Here is a 13,915-nt window from a genome sequence, read left to right as displayed (position 1 = left end):
GCTATTAGTAGTGCCTCTGGCAGCCCTATCTTCCTAGGGGGAAAGGGCCAGAAAATGTGTCTGAGTGGGGCTTTGTACCTAAGGCAGTGTGCTGGGAAAATCTATGTGACGTGCTTCACTTCTTGTGGTAAGATTGCATGAAATGGCTTTTACATTGCTTTTGGAAAGGAAAGATCTGACTGGTTTTAATGAGATCTGTATTGCTCCTCATCTAGATGTACTGGAGAACTGGTATTGTAGCTAGGAATGCTCTTAATTTCTGCTGTAGAGCAAAGTTGAGATTTTAATTTCTGTTGCACTGGAGCTGCTCTGCCATATGTTACATATTTAGACCTAACTTTCTACACAATAAATTCACCTTGAATTCACTTCATCTTAGAAGCTAAGCTGTCCTGTGCCCTTTGTATCGTAAGTGATGGCAGACCGTGTGGAAATGCTAATCTTTAAAGATGTGAGCCAAGGAGACAAAAACATTTGGGTTCTCTGGTCTCATGTTTGCTGAATGTATAGAAAGACTTTCTGTGGTTTGTGCTAAGCTCTGAGGGCTTTTTCTTAGAGAAATAACTGTTAGCCAAGAGGTAGAAACTGCCATCCAGCTCACCACCATCTAAGCTTCTGTATTTGTAGCCCTGAGATATTGCTGCTCTCTTCTCATTCTTTGTCATGGCTTCTTCAACCAGCACAAGCACAGTGGCAGATTCGTACCGCTGGGTGAACCACACAGTTGGCAACAAGACAGTTATAGAAGAAGGTTATTACTATCTCAACAACTTTGACAACATTTTGAACAGCTTTGGTAAGGACGGTTCTTTCCCTAGCAAAGATTGTTCCTTAGTACCTCTGCATTCCTGCAGAGCTGGATAGCAGCACTGCAGTGCTTGTGTAGACCTGGCACTCTCTAAGAGTTGTCCTAGCACACCTCAGACAGCATCCTTCTCTTCTGGACAATGTAATGCTGAGTAATAGCCTGCTTGCTTTGCAACAAAGTCAAGACACATCTCTTAAAAGCCAGTGTGAAGCAAGCACATCTGTTCTGACTGGTAAGCAGAGCAGATTTCCGGAAATGTTTAAGGAGGGTTTCAGCTTACTGCCCTTCTGCAGAGCTAGCAGTAATGCTAATATATTTATTTAAACTGACTGATAAAGAATAATTTTAATATGGTGATTATTCTTAACAATTTTTCTTAATGCGTGAGCAGAGATATTTATCTCCTGGGAATTTCAGTGCTCTCCATGCTCGGTTTGGAAAGGGTCAAGTCTGTTTCTGACTCTGAAGAAATACAGATTAAGCCACGTTCCTGTTTCTGTGTATCTACTCCCTTTTGTCATTAGTGGGAGGATGACAAATTGCAGTGATGAGGGTCTGCATTCTATATCTGGAATTGCTGGCTGTGTTGAAGCTTGGTATCTTGCTTCAGTCTTCCCTGTCAAGTCCCTTATTTAGAAATTCTAAAGCAGGTCAGGTTGGATAAAGCAATTGTCTTTATTTTCCTCTTACTTTTATGCAGTTACACTGTTTGAGTTGACAGTCGTCAATGATTGGTACATAATCATGGTAAGTAAACCTCAGCTACAAACAGCACAGTCTGTTGACAGACAGTTGAGTTGATCTTTCATGCCACCACTGCTTTCTTCCACTTGCACTTGGAGCTGGGCAGGATTAGTCCCAACACTGTCACTTGCTGTGGTCATGTGATTGTTCCTTTTTAATCCCTGGGTGATGTTTGACCTCTGTGACATGCCACCTGACATGTTTTCTTGTTGAACTTGACCAGCCCTCAGGCTGAATTTTGCAATCTGGACAAGTGAAGTCATGCTTTATTCCAGTTTATCACCCTGCTGTCCAGGCTGTATTCTCATAGTAGCAATGGTTCATACAGCCACAAGCTTTAAGTGTTCGGTGTGTTTGCATATAGGATCATCTCATTTTACCTTTAAAGAGAGATTACCTGCAAGACCCAGCTGGGGCACTGAGCATTGTGCAGGCAACCCCTGGTGTTAGCTGTGGAGCCACGAGTATGAGATAGATGGATGGTATTCATGCTGCCTTACTTCTGTTAGCAAGCAGTTATCAACAAGCTCTTCCTTCTTATGCGTACTGGTGACTTTTTTCCTGTCTTCTTTAGGAAGGGGTGACATCTGAAACCACTCACTGGAGCCGCCTCTATTTCATGATCTTCTATATTGTGACCATGGTAAGTTTCTGAAGATGCTTCCTGTATCAAATTGGGGTTAAGGGGAAACATCTTTTACTGTGTTACAGAGGGAGCTTCCATCCCTAAATGAGCACACCTTTGTCTCTCTGCATAATGTCTTCCAGAAGAAGGTGTGAGCCCACATCACTTGCAGGAAGTTACGTTTATGAGCATTGACAAAGTTGGTGCTCCACAATCTGGGCCTGGGATAAAGACGAGAGCAGCACAGTCTTTTTCTGGTCCGTTTGTGGTTGACTATCACCGGCTGACATTCAGGCAGATGTGTGAATTGGGATGTGTGCATCTTGGAGCACCAGGAGCTGAAGCACAGACCAAAATGCTCAGCTTTCTGTTGTTGAATTGGACTGCAAGAATATCCCAACAGCAGCCTTCTGATCTCTTGTATTCATGTCCTCTCCCAGGTGGTGATGACAATCATTGTGGCATTTATTCTGGAGGCTTTTGTCTTCCGCATGAACTACACTCGGAAGAACCAAGATTCAGAAGGTTAGAACTGAGCACTGGCTGACTCAAACATTGCATCTTCTCTCTGGTGTCTTATGTCTAATTCTTTACTATGAGAGTGGTGAGGTGCTGGAACAGCTGCCCAGAGAGGCTGTGGATGCCCCGTCCATCCCTGGAGGTGTTCAAGGCCAGGTTGGATGGGGCCCTGGGCAGCCTGGGCTGGTATGAAATGGGGAGGTTGGTGGCCCTGCGTGTGGCAGGGGGGCTGGAGATTTGTATCCTTGAGGTCCCTTCCAACCCAAACCATTCTATGATTCTATGATTATGTCTGGAGGAGAGTATCAATTGAGTAGCAAAGACCAGGTGTTTTTATTTTTATTTTTTTTTAAAGCCTGAATTCCTAAGCTCATTCTTATCTTTTTGTATGATATTTCTATCTGACCTTTCTGTTCTGCCCATCACATCTCCCTGCCCTGCATGCATAGCAAGAAATGCTGCCTATCTAGTCCTCTCTGTCTCCCAGTTATACTTAGACTGGTGACCATATGCTGGGTTTGGATGTACTTTTATGTACCTTTTAAGAACAGACTGTGACTGGTCTCTCCATCCTGTTGCACTTCTGTGAGTCATCACTTCCTCACTGTCCTTTGTCCCCTGAGCTGTGCATCTGTAGCTTCAAGGCCTCTAATTTAGGTACCATCAATGTATTAATTTCTTGAAGACCTTCCTCGCTATTCCCAGGTGATTTACACCCAGACTTTTCAAACTTTGTGTAAACTAATCTTAATTCTTCACAATTTTCTGCAGAGAAGGTATAGCTACTGCCTTTGATATGCCAGAGAATCTTCCTTGCAGAAAGATGCAGTGAAGGCCCCAGTCACAGGAATGGCTGTGATAAGCTCATCTGATCTTTCTTAGGTGCCAGAAGATCCAAATATGTGGTGTCATGTCAGTAGGAGCCAGGCATTATTAGTTACAGAACCACTCCTCATCCTGATCCTTCAGGTACCCAGTTTGAAGGGTGCAATGAAAGGCATTAGTTAACATTTACTTCTCAAGCTGTGTTGGGCAGCTCTAGGTCAAGAGGCAGCAATTAGTGTTTGTTTGTTTTGCTAGTTAGCTTGCAGGTGGCAAAAAGCTACAAAGCTTTAACACATCAGGCTCCTTGGTATCTTAAAAGCTGAGACATGCTTGTTGACCCTACGTGCTGATTTTCTTCATTCCTCTCTTGTTGGAGAACAAGGACATATGTGTTCCAGTCAAAAAAGTAGATGTAGACTGTGCCTGAATCCTGCTTGGGCCTGCTTGCTTTGCCTTCCAGGGTCATGGAAGTAACATTCATCTTGCTGACTTCTCTTCCTCTTTCTTTTTCTTGCCTGTCCAGAAGACAATGGCATTGTGCTGGAGAAAGAGATCTCCAAGGAGGAAGTGATTAGGATCATCGAGCTGTACAAGCAGAGTTCACCTGCCACTGAAACTTCTCAGCTGCAGAAGATTGTTTTGCAAATGGATAAACATGGGGTAAGAGGAAACCCATAATGTAGGTTCTTGGCTTGAAGGGAGGAAGGCACACCAGACCCGCAGGTATGTTTTTGCTGTCTTCCAGAGAAAATCCGTATGCATCTTTGTCATGTTTAGAGCTGAGCTGCAAAGAGGAACTGAGTGGAAAGTAGCAGCTGAATGTCCTCTGTCCTCTATAGCCCTGACAAGGACTCATTAGACTCATTACAGCCTGCAGACTTCATATAGAGCTGTCCTGGCCCAGTACTGGCTGGAAAGAGAATATTTATCTTTCTTCAGAAAAGCCACAGTCTTATTCTCCTGCCTCTGTTTCTGTGCCATCATACACTTAGGCCCAGACAGTCCTGAAACATAATGCAACAGCGCATTCATACTGATTCCAAACACCAGCTTTCTGTTCTTTGCATCATTGCTTACCTTTTCCAGGGCAGGATGGACAATTGGAAAGATGAGCTGACCTGGCTAACTGTTGCTGTGTCTGAGAACTGCTGGCTTTTGCATCTGAGAGGAGTTTAAATGGTTGTTTTAATAACAGTTATCGTATTTCTGCATCCTTTATGCAGAGTGCCAGTCCTACAGTCCCTTAGTGGATCTTTATTTACTTTGGTTGGCTTGGTAGTTAAATGTTGAGTTCTTGTTCACATAGAATAGTGATAATGATGCTACTTAGAAACAGATTTCAAGCCAGTTAACCAGAGGATGATGTCTTCAGACTTGCAGTGGAGCACAGAATGATGGTCTGGAGTTTCTTTGGTTCTTAGTGCTGTTCAGATGACTCATAGGCAGAGAGTAATTCATAACTCAGCCCTCTGCTTATGTGATCTAAAAAGTCTAGGCCTGTGAAGTAAGTTGTATGTGCTAAGCAAATGAGACCTGAAATTGTTCTAAGCTGAGATCTTCCTTTGGAAGGTTGGGTTTGAGCCTTGTTCCAGATGGTATGTTCTTCTGACAAAATTGAGTGCCTCTGACACAGCTGTGTCCATTTGAGCTAGTCTCCTGCAGCTCTTTGTAGCCTTCAGGGATCCCTGCAGTGAAATACATCTCAGTCTGGAGCAGATGCCTGCATTTAGTCAGGTGATGTGTGCTCTAAAATACCGTTGTCTCCTGGCAATGAGAAGAGCCTGGAACAGCCTAAGCTCTCCATTGGGTGACAGACTGAAGCTTCAGCACAGCTCCCATGAGCTGCTCAGTGACTGACGAATGCCATCTTTGTGTTCATCTTCTTCTTCCCCCCAACTCCTTAGCAAGTGTCAACGCTGTTTCTGGGACGCAGATCAAGGACCAAGAGTGACTTGAGTATGAAGATGTATGAGGAGGAGATCCAGGTATGTGGGCGTAAGTTGGAAATATCAGTAAGCCTCTGTCATTAACAGAACACTTCATGTTGCTTAGAATAACAAACTGACATTTCTAAATGCAGGAGGTGTTCTCCCTCTGAGGCGCAGGCAGCTCTATGAAGGGAGCAGGCAGTAGAGGAATTGTGCTTTAGATCAATTATTGCTGGTGTTCGGGGGCTTTGTTAAACACGTCAGAGCCTCCTTGGTGGGTTCAGGAACCCAGCTGTGTTGATGACATGCATCAGCAGTGGCAGTAACAGTGCTGGCTGCATGTACGTGCTTGGCTTGTCCAGCTTACCCGCACTTCTAAAGGTGGGCATTGGTTGCTGGGCTAAGAGCACGTGCACACTGTGTTCCTGGGACTTGGCTGCATGACGCTAATTTGTTAAGGCACTGGAATGTGATTGTGTTTGAGCTTGGGTGTGTCTGTGCAACAGAAGCCAAGTGCTCTACACACACACTCATTCCTTCAGAATAGCAAGCTAATGAAGATGGGAAACGTTTAAATCAGCTGATCCTCTGGATTGTTTAAGGCACTGCTGTTAAATGTTCTTTGAGGTTAGGAGCCTTATGCCATGAATTTGATTACTGTTGAAAGGTCACGGACTAGTATAATGATTAGCAATGAAGGCATTAATTTCATAATCATTAGAATATTTCCTTTGTCCCCTGGGCAGCTAGCTTGTGGATGAGTCTTCAGTCCTGCTAACAAAATAAGCACGCTAATCATTGTGGAGCTGGATGGTAATCCGCAGTGAAGCTCCCTGCTTGTTGTGCTTGGTCTCTGACGCAGGGATGTAATGTCCTGTAATACCCTGGGTGCAACTTTGTAAGCTGCAGATGTCACTGTGATGTCACTATGACTGTCCCTGGGCACTGGGGGACATCTGAGCGTGATGTTTCCTTGCTCTGGTTTGTCAGGCCTGACAGCTCAGCCAGCTGTAGCTGAGCCACGGCTGCTCCTTCTTGCCCAGGCTGTGAATGCTGATGTGTGAACACACCCTTCGTGGCTGTGCTGAGGTTGATGAGGTTGTTTATGTGGGCCATAAATAGAGCCTTGGAAGAAGCCCCTCAGTCTGAGCACACACAGATTGGGGCCCTACTGGTGGCCATGTGGGTGTTTTGGGGCAGAGACTGATCTGTTCTGATCTTCTGTCACAGGAATGGTATGAGGAACATTCCAGGAAAGAGGAATCCCAGATACCATTGCAAGAGTCTGCATCTGCTTTCCAGAGCTCTCTGAAGCCCCTGAGCCTCCGACAACGTTCCCAGACCGTCATCTAGGCCTGGCTAGTGCAAGCTGCCTTCTATGCAATAACCTAGAGTATTACTTCACAGCATATATGTTGGGGTGATGTATATAGATCTGTTCCATGTACTGGTTGGCATTAGGGATAAAAGCTCTTCTGTTAAGTGCAAAAAAACAGGTGGACTCTGCTACATGCAGACTGAGCACGATGCTGTGCTCAGCACAGAGCAATCTCCTGGACAGAAATGGAGACCTTCTCCCTCTGAGCTGCTTCCCAAGCTCAAGCCTGCTGTTTGTCTTAGCAGTAACAGACTCTGGGGAAAGGGATGTGTAATCCATTAACAGCAGGAAATGCGTTGAAGCTACATGCTTACAATTTAAAAAAGAAAGTTTAAAAAAAAAAAAAAGGCCCTTTTTGAAGGTCTGCTTCACTTAAAGGGTACTATTAACCTAGGAATAAAAGATCAGGGAGGGAGGTGGTTTTTGCTTGGTGTTTTGTTTTTGTTGTTTTTTTCCTCTCTGCCCTCCTTTTGCAAAGCAGGAGGAGGTGCTATGGAACTTCAGCACTTGTGGAGAGTAGTCTGCCTTTTCCCTCCTTCTTGGTACACCTGGATGCACTCGCTGCAGTAGATTCAGTTCTGACTGTGAATTTAGCTGTCCCTGAGCTGTTCTGTGGCAGCTGGTGAGGGGCAGAAATCTTGTTGCATTATGACCATAGTGGAGACAGGAATTTAGGGAGACAAACTCTTTGCTTTGGCTGTGCAGTATCTGCATCTCTGCAGGTCGGTTATGCCCACAGCACTGCCAGGGATCAGAATCATCTCTGTAAACCCTTTAGCTCTCATCTTCCTATGGAAGGGTGATTCTGCTGGGTGAGCTCTGTCACTTAGCCACCTGCTTGTAAATGGCAAGACTTTGGCTGGTCATTAGTTCAAATAGATGACTGGGAAGGAGAGGACTTTGCAGGTCCAAACCCGTGGCTTATTTCTGCTTGGGGCTGAAACTTATGGATAGAGTCCATCAAACAGTACTGCTTATTGGCCCTCAGGTAGGTCATTGCTTTGTTCAACAGGAGGGTCAGTCAGCACAGCAGCATTCCTCCTCCCTCGTTCTCACCCATGCAGAACTGTTCCTCGAGCTGGCAAGTGCTGACTGGGTCGGATCTTAGGAGGATCCTCTGCTGAAGGGCTTTACTGTTCCCTTGAATTCTGGATGCAGAACTGTGAAGGACAACGATTCTTCTCATCTGTCTGCTTTTCAGTGTCTGGCACAGAGGCTGCCAGACCAGGTAGCTGGGGGAAGAGGAGGGAAGAGAAAAGGGCTCCTTGGCCAGCTCTGACACACAAATTCTGGGATCGTAGCAGATTGCTTCATCTCTTGTGTTTCATTACTGCAAAGCGGTGACAGCCTGTCTCTGAGTTCCTTTCTTATCCTGTCACCACAGAAAGTGCTGAGAGTGAACACTGTCTTTCAGCGTGGAGGTTCCCCATACCTCTTGCTGTTTGATCTTTTCTCAGGTTCAGATTACAGTGGATCTGGCAGGGGTGGGAGGCTTTCCCCTTCCTTTCGGTGAATGGGGTGGTGGGATGTAAGAAGTGGGCACGCATCACAAGTACCTGGTTTTTCCTAAGTAGCACCAGCACATGGCACAAGGACAGGGGGACAGGACTGACCCTATATGGGTGCACAGAGAACATTTTTGGGAAAAAATGAGATTTTCAGAGGCAGGCAACGTGATGTGTGCTCCTCATCTCTGAACAGCCACATTCTCTGGGTGCCTTAGGGCAGCTCTTTGTTTCCCTTCTGGGCTCTGCAGATGGTATGAAAGTAATTCTGAGCTGAACCGTGAAGGACCTTAAAGGGCTATTTTCCAAATCATAAATTTGACCACAAATTAATGAGCAGTGCAGTGTTTGTCTTGCAGTTGCTCTGTGTGGGGCTGCAGACTGGGAGACTTACCTGCGTTAATCCTGGGGCTGGGGGAGATGTTTTCAAGTTATGGGCAGGATGAGCATTGTGAAGGTTGGAAAAGGAAATGTGGATTTGTTTAAAGTCTGTGTCACCATGGCAGGGCTGTCACTGACCTGTTCTGGAGCTGCAGCTTTACGCTGTGCTGCAGAGGCACTGACCTACTCACACATGGGAGCAGGGCTTTGGTGCGGGGAGCAGCATTGAAGCCCCTGGTCTGGACTGGGCAATAGGGCTCAGGTGCTGCTTTTCTGGTTTTATACTGAGATTTGGGTTTGCCCTCATTTACACAATGTATTATTTTTTAAGCAAGGAAGATCACAGAAGTTTACTTCTTTAGAAGGAAAAGAAGTAAGAAGTTTGAGTATGGGGCCTCCCCTACTATTTACTCTTCCTCCCTACCTTACCCACAGACTAACGACAATCATTTTGTAGGGAATGAGGGAGGAACACTGGAGGGTTTTGTATGTTGGTCTTTTGTTTATAATTTTATGGACGTGTCTGTAAAATGTTCTCTAGATTTTTCAAGCACACTAATAAAGAGCATCCTCAGCTTTGTAGAGGCAGCAGCTTGCTTTCCTCCTGCCCGCTGTTTCAGAAGCAGGGCTCGGTTTCAGTTTATGGATTGCTACATTCTCTGGAGAGGAACTGTGCCCGCCCTCTCTCCAGTGGCAACTGCTTGCAGGAGCACTTGTCACATGCATGAATTCTTGCTCCTGGCCCTTGCCAACTCACAGCCCAGCTTTTTTCTGTGCTCCTGCCAGTTTTTCTCTCTGTTACCACCATACTCTCAAACTTACGTTTTGTTTTTATAGCTACCCCCAAAGGGCAGGAGGGGCTGCAGAAGCTGTTGCTCCTTCACCTCGAGGAGTCTGTGCTGCGTGGTGTTTGTTGGAAGCTGAGGCTGGCACTGGTAAATTGAGTAAATCTGGTAAATAAGGCAAAGCCAATAGCAGCCAGCAAACAGCACCTGAATTCTTGTAAAAGCACTTATCCAGCCAGAGAATGGAGGAATGATCTGGGCCCAGAAGGAAAGAGCAGCAGGCTAGGAGAGCCTGAAAGCTGACGGCAGCAGAGTGCTGCTTGTGCAACTGCCCTCTGTCCCCACAGAGCAGCAGTGGGCTAACGACAGCACTGCATGCCTGCATCAGGCCCAGTGGCTCCAGTCAGTGCTGACCCATGCTGCTGTGACAGCAACTTCAGCTGCATGTGACTGCTGTTGGGAAAGATGCAGGCAGTGACCTCAGAGGAAGCGCTGCATGGCCTCTGCCTCACCACAAGCAGCCCCAGGTCCTCCCTGCAGCCCTGCACACCCCCCCCCTCACAGCAAACACCACCCGTGGAGGCTGTGTAGTCTTTAATTGCAAATTGTCCGTTCTTACAGTGTCTAAACCTGAGGCTATCGGGCACATGGGAGCCTCCGAGAATCAAGTCCTTTGCTACAGCTCTGTGCACCTTTTGAGTATCTTAAATTCAGACTGAAAAATATTGCTTTAAAGGAAAAAAAAAAAACAAGGAGAAAACAGGCTTCCGTGGGCTTATTATCAGCTTTGTGTGCATTAAGCCCGAGAACTGCTCTGGTGCTTTGCCTCACCTTAACATCTCTGCTTGCTCTTTCAGTTCACCTGCTGAAGGCTTGCTGCCCCTTGCAATGACAGACATTCCCAAAGTTGCACTCAAGCCTTTACTTTCCAGTTTCTCCATAGCGCCAGCCCCAGAGGAGCCCAGATGGGGAGATGAAGGGGTGTCCTAGCGTGTGCTCCCCTGCAGCTACTCCAGCCCTATACCTTGGAGCAGTAGCCAACCAAGCCTTTACCCTCATCATTGTTCAGAGACACCCCAAGTTAAATGAAGTTCAACAGAGTGGAGCGAGGAGATGACTAGTGCTTAACAAATCCTCTTTCTTTCCCAAAACACAACCAGCTCTCTCCAGAGAGCAAATGTGTGGCCCTGTGGGCTGCGGCAGGAACGTGGCCCTGCAGCACTCAGGTGGGAACTAGGTGGATCACCCGGAATTCAGTGAGCAGGGCCACACAGAGAAAAGCCAAGTAGTAGATGATGAGGCAGGTGCCGTATGCCCTGCCCAGCTGGAAGCACTGTGCTGGTACCACCACAAAGGAGAACACCAGGCTCAGTCCCAGGGCTCCAGCCAAGATCCACACCAGCAGACTGTCAGGCTCCAGCTGATGGAGAGACAGAGGGACACCGAGTGACGAGGGGATCCCATCAGTGCCAGTCCCACCGCACTGCGGCTGGCAGCCTCACCTTTACCACTATCTGGCTGCTGGTCATCTGCAGCAGGCAGCCCAGCCCCACGCCCACCAGAATATCTGAGGGCAGTTCAGGATGAAGAAACAGCACGGCATCCACCCCAGCCCTGGGGATGGGGACAGCACCATCCCTTTCTCCCAGCCTGCATAAGGCCATCAAAGTTCAGAGTGCTCGAGGACAGGTGGCTCTGGCATGGTCTTGGGGCACCCTGGGGAGACACAGCCTCTTCCCTTCCCTCCCTGTGGCAGACTCCAGGATGGATCCTGCACAACTCAGGTCCCCTAGAAGCAGGCCCAAGTAGCACCCCACCCCCCAGCACCCAAATCCCTGAAGGATACTGAAGATGATGCCTCCAAAGCAGGCAGAGAAGGCCATGCGGGGGTAGCCCTGCCGTGCCATGGTGAGGTCAGAGAAGGTGTCTGCAGGGCAAGAACAGGAGATGCTGGGGCTGCCTGCATCCCACTGAGGTACGGTGTGCCACAAAGGCAGATAACACGGTGCTCTTACCTCCAATGCTGTTGCCCCAGGCCAGCAGGGTCAGGCCCAGCACAGTGTTGCTCAGTTCAAAGATGATGCCCAGGGTCCGCAGGACGTTCACCAGCTCCGTGGCTGCTGCATTGATCCACATAGCACTGACCAGGAACCCGAGGAAAGCAAATACCTGCCGGGACCAGGTGAGCTGGGCCCTGGCTGCACCAGGTCCTTGCTGCACCCTCTCGGGGCAGTGGAGGTACGGTCCTTGCCCACATGGTGCTCAGGGCCAGGGGCACCTTACACAGTGGTATTTGGGTGGGTCTTCATTGCGTGTGGTCACAAAGATGATGATGGCCAGGACGGAGCCAGCCAGTGCAACCAGTACCCAGACCGGGAAGACGCCCTGGATCTGGTACAGCCCATCTGCATCAGGGACAGAGAGGGCAACTGTGTGGCCCCACAGGCTGGGCAGGACCTCACCAGCCTGGGGGCACAGCACCGAGTCCAGTCCCCTGAAGCCAGCGCTCTCCTGCCCTGTTTCTCCCCCGAGATCTGGATAGAGGGGCCCCAAGGAGCTCAGTGCTGGGCAATGGCTGCAGTGGTACAACGGGAGCCCCCCACCCTGCTAGGAGACCCTGGGGGAGATGGAGAGGATGAGGCAACCCCACTGCAAGCCAGGCCTCCAGCATGGGGTTTCGGGGCCTTCCCAGTCTCAGCCCCTCCACAGGGCTGTGAGAACACCACAGGCTCTTACAGGCCCCTGACTTGAGGGTGAGGATGCAGAGCAGGGGCCCGGTGACGATGTGCAGGCAGTTGAGGGGTCTCTTCCAGTTCAAGTCGTCCTTGTCGGGATCCACCACAGGCACGGTGAGCAGCAGTACCAGCTCCACAGGGACCTGGGAGGAGGGGAGGAGGGAGTGTCGCATCCCCCAGCACAGTGCCTCCTCCCATCCTCTCCTGCTCACCTTGAGCACCTTGAAGAGCCGCCAGTACCAGGGCTTCCTCCTCCACTTTTGCTTGTCCAGGGGGTTGAGGGCAGTGCCAAGGATGTGCAGTGAGGAATCGCGGTAGGGCAGCAGGGGTCGATACTCCTCACCTATGTGGGGCCACAGAGCTGTGCTCCGCAAGACTCCCCCCACCCGATCCACTGCTGGAGATGGCCCCACAGCCCACCCTACCGTAGTCCCCGCAGTTGGTGCCCGAGGACTCCCGCTCCTCAGCATCTGTCGGTATGGCTGTGTGGGAGCAAGGAGAAAGTGGAGGGTGCCAAGGGATTCCTCCTGGCACCGCAGAGCACTCCTTACCTGGCTCCCACGGCCCGGGTTGGGGCGGCCCATCCCCACGCTGCCAGCGGTGAATCCAGGTGCACAGCACCACAGTGAAGACATAGAAGACGTAGAGCCCCAAGTACCCTGCCATGGGGCCAGAAAGGTTACGGGACCCCTGGGCTGCCCCACCAGCCCCCGCCCCACCGCGGTGCTCACCTAGAGCCTCCCCCAGTGTGATGCGGCCAAAGAAGAGGATCAGGAACGTGAGAAAGATGGCCACCATGTAGAAGATGACGTCCCGGAGAAAGGGCCTGGAGGCCGCTGTGAAGGGCTTCACCAGGGCAATGCCGCCAGCCACCACCGTGGTCACAAAGATGCCAGCACCTGCCAACGCAACACAACCCATCAGCGGGATCCCGTGCCCTGCCCCCAGCCCCTTTTAGCCAGCACAGCCCTCACCAAAGACAGCCCCGACTGCTAGCCCAGCCGTGCGTGGGTCGGAGAATGCCACCACAGCACTGAAGACGTCCGGGGCCCCGTTGCCGAAGGCCAGGAAGGTGACACCATGGAGAGCGGGCGTCAAGGAGCGTCCCACCGCGCCGGGTCTCCGTCACTCCCCTCCCCCCCATCGCCCCGCACTCCCATCCGCAGGCGGCCAAGGATACTGCCACGTTATGGGAGAGCTTCAGGATGGTGGAGATGGCCGACAGGTTGGGGCAGAAGCTGGAAGAGCACAGAGAGGGGTGATGGGGGCACGGGGCCGCAGCGCCGGACCGTTCTCCGCTCCGCACGGCCCCGGGACAACTCACAACTTCTCCGCCGTCACGCCGAGGAAGACGAAGAGGTAGAGGAGCCAAAGCACCTGCGGGCAGAGAGGTGCCGCATCGCCCGTGGCTTAGCATCTTCCAGCCGGGGCCGCCCGCCCACCTCCCCCTGTCCCCACGCTCACGTAGAGGCCGACGGGCAGCGGGAGCAGCGCGGCGGGGAAGGCGCAGAACGCTCCGCCGAGGTAGTCGAGGAAACCGTCGTCCAGGCGGCAGTCCGGGGTGCCGCGCAGGAAGCGGCACCGCTCGGAGCTGTTGCGCTTCCGTACCTCCCGGCACTGCGGGAAGAGCCGCGTGTCCCACACGCGTGTCCGGCGGGTCACCCCAGGGTCGCGACCGCTTC

General features: G+C 50.2%; 2 protein-coding genes across 2 annotated transcripts in view; one reads left to right on the top strand and one right to left on the bottom strand.

Annotated features, from left to right (window-relative positions):
• TPCN1 (two pore segment channel 1) overlaps positions 1-9,295 on the top strand; it is a 62,604-nt gene extending 53,309 nt beyond the window's left edge. Inside the window, exons 21-27 of the mRNA XM_010720581.3 lie at positions 681-796; positions 1,509-1,555; positions 2,127-2,195; positions 2,618-2,702; positions 4,045-4,181; positions 5,426-5,506; positions 6,680-9,295. Coding sequence (XP_010718883.2) covers positions 681-796; positions 1,509-1,555; positions 2,127-2,195; positions 2,618-2,702; positions 4,045-4,181; positions 5,426-5,506; positions 6,680-6,802 — 658 coding nt within the window. The 3' untranslated portion in view covers positions 6,803-9,295. The remainder of the gene's footprint in view (positions 1-680; positions 797-1,508; positions 1,556-2,126; positions 2,196-2,617; positions 2,703-4,044; positions 4,182-5,425; positions 5,507-6,679) is intronic.
• Positions 9,296-10,075: 780 nt separating this feature from the next.
• Positions 10,076-13,915, bottom strand: part of LOC104913615 (mitochondrial sodium/calcium exchanger protein) — a 16,923-nt gene continuing 13,083 nt past the window's right edge. Inside the window, exons 4-17 of the mRNA XM_010720583.3 lie at positions 13,698-13,911; positions 13,558-13,610; positions 13,414-13,471; positions 13,208-13,313; positions 12,965-13,132; positions 12,785-12,892; positions 12,659-12,715; positions 12,446-12,576; positions 12,235-12,376; positions 11,782-11,903; positions 11,514-11,667; positions 11,345-11,425; positions 11,001-11,065; positions 10,076-10,918 (exon numbers count right to left, since the gene is read on the bottom strand). Of these exons, the coding sequence (XP_010718885.2) occupies positions 10,721-10,918; positions 11,001-11,065; positions 11,345-11,425; positions 11,514-11,667; positions 11,782-11,903; positions 12,235-12,376; positions 12,446-12,576; positions 12,659-12,715; positions 12,785-12,892; positions 12,965-13,132; positions 13,208-13,313; positions 13,414-13,471; positions 13,558-13,610; positions 13,698-13,911 (1,657 nt within the window). The 3' untranslated portion in view covers positions 10,076-10,720. The remainder of the gene's footprint in view (positions 10,919-11,000; positions 11,066-11,344; positions 11,426-11,513; positions 11,668-11,781; positions 11,904-12,234; positions 12,377-12,445; positions 12,577-12,658; positions 12,716-12,784; positions 12,893-12,964; positions 13,133-13,207; positions 13,314-13,413; positions 13,472-13,557; positions 13,611-13,697; positions 13,912-13,915) is intronic.

This window comes from Meleagris gallopavo, chromosome 17 (genome assembly GCF_000146605.3).
Source record: "Meleagris gallopavo isolate NT-WF06-2002-E0010 breed Aviagen turkey brand Nicholas breeding stock chromosome 17, Turkey_5.1, whole genome shotgun sequence".
Taxonomy (NCBI): domain Eukaryota; kingdom Metazoa; phylum Chordata; class Aves; order Galliformes; family Phasianidae; genus Meleagris; species Meleagris gallopavo.
The sequence above is the reverse complement of the archived record's forward strand: the minus strand, read 5'-3'. Positions and strand labels throughout refer to the sequence as shown.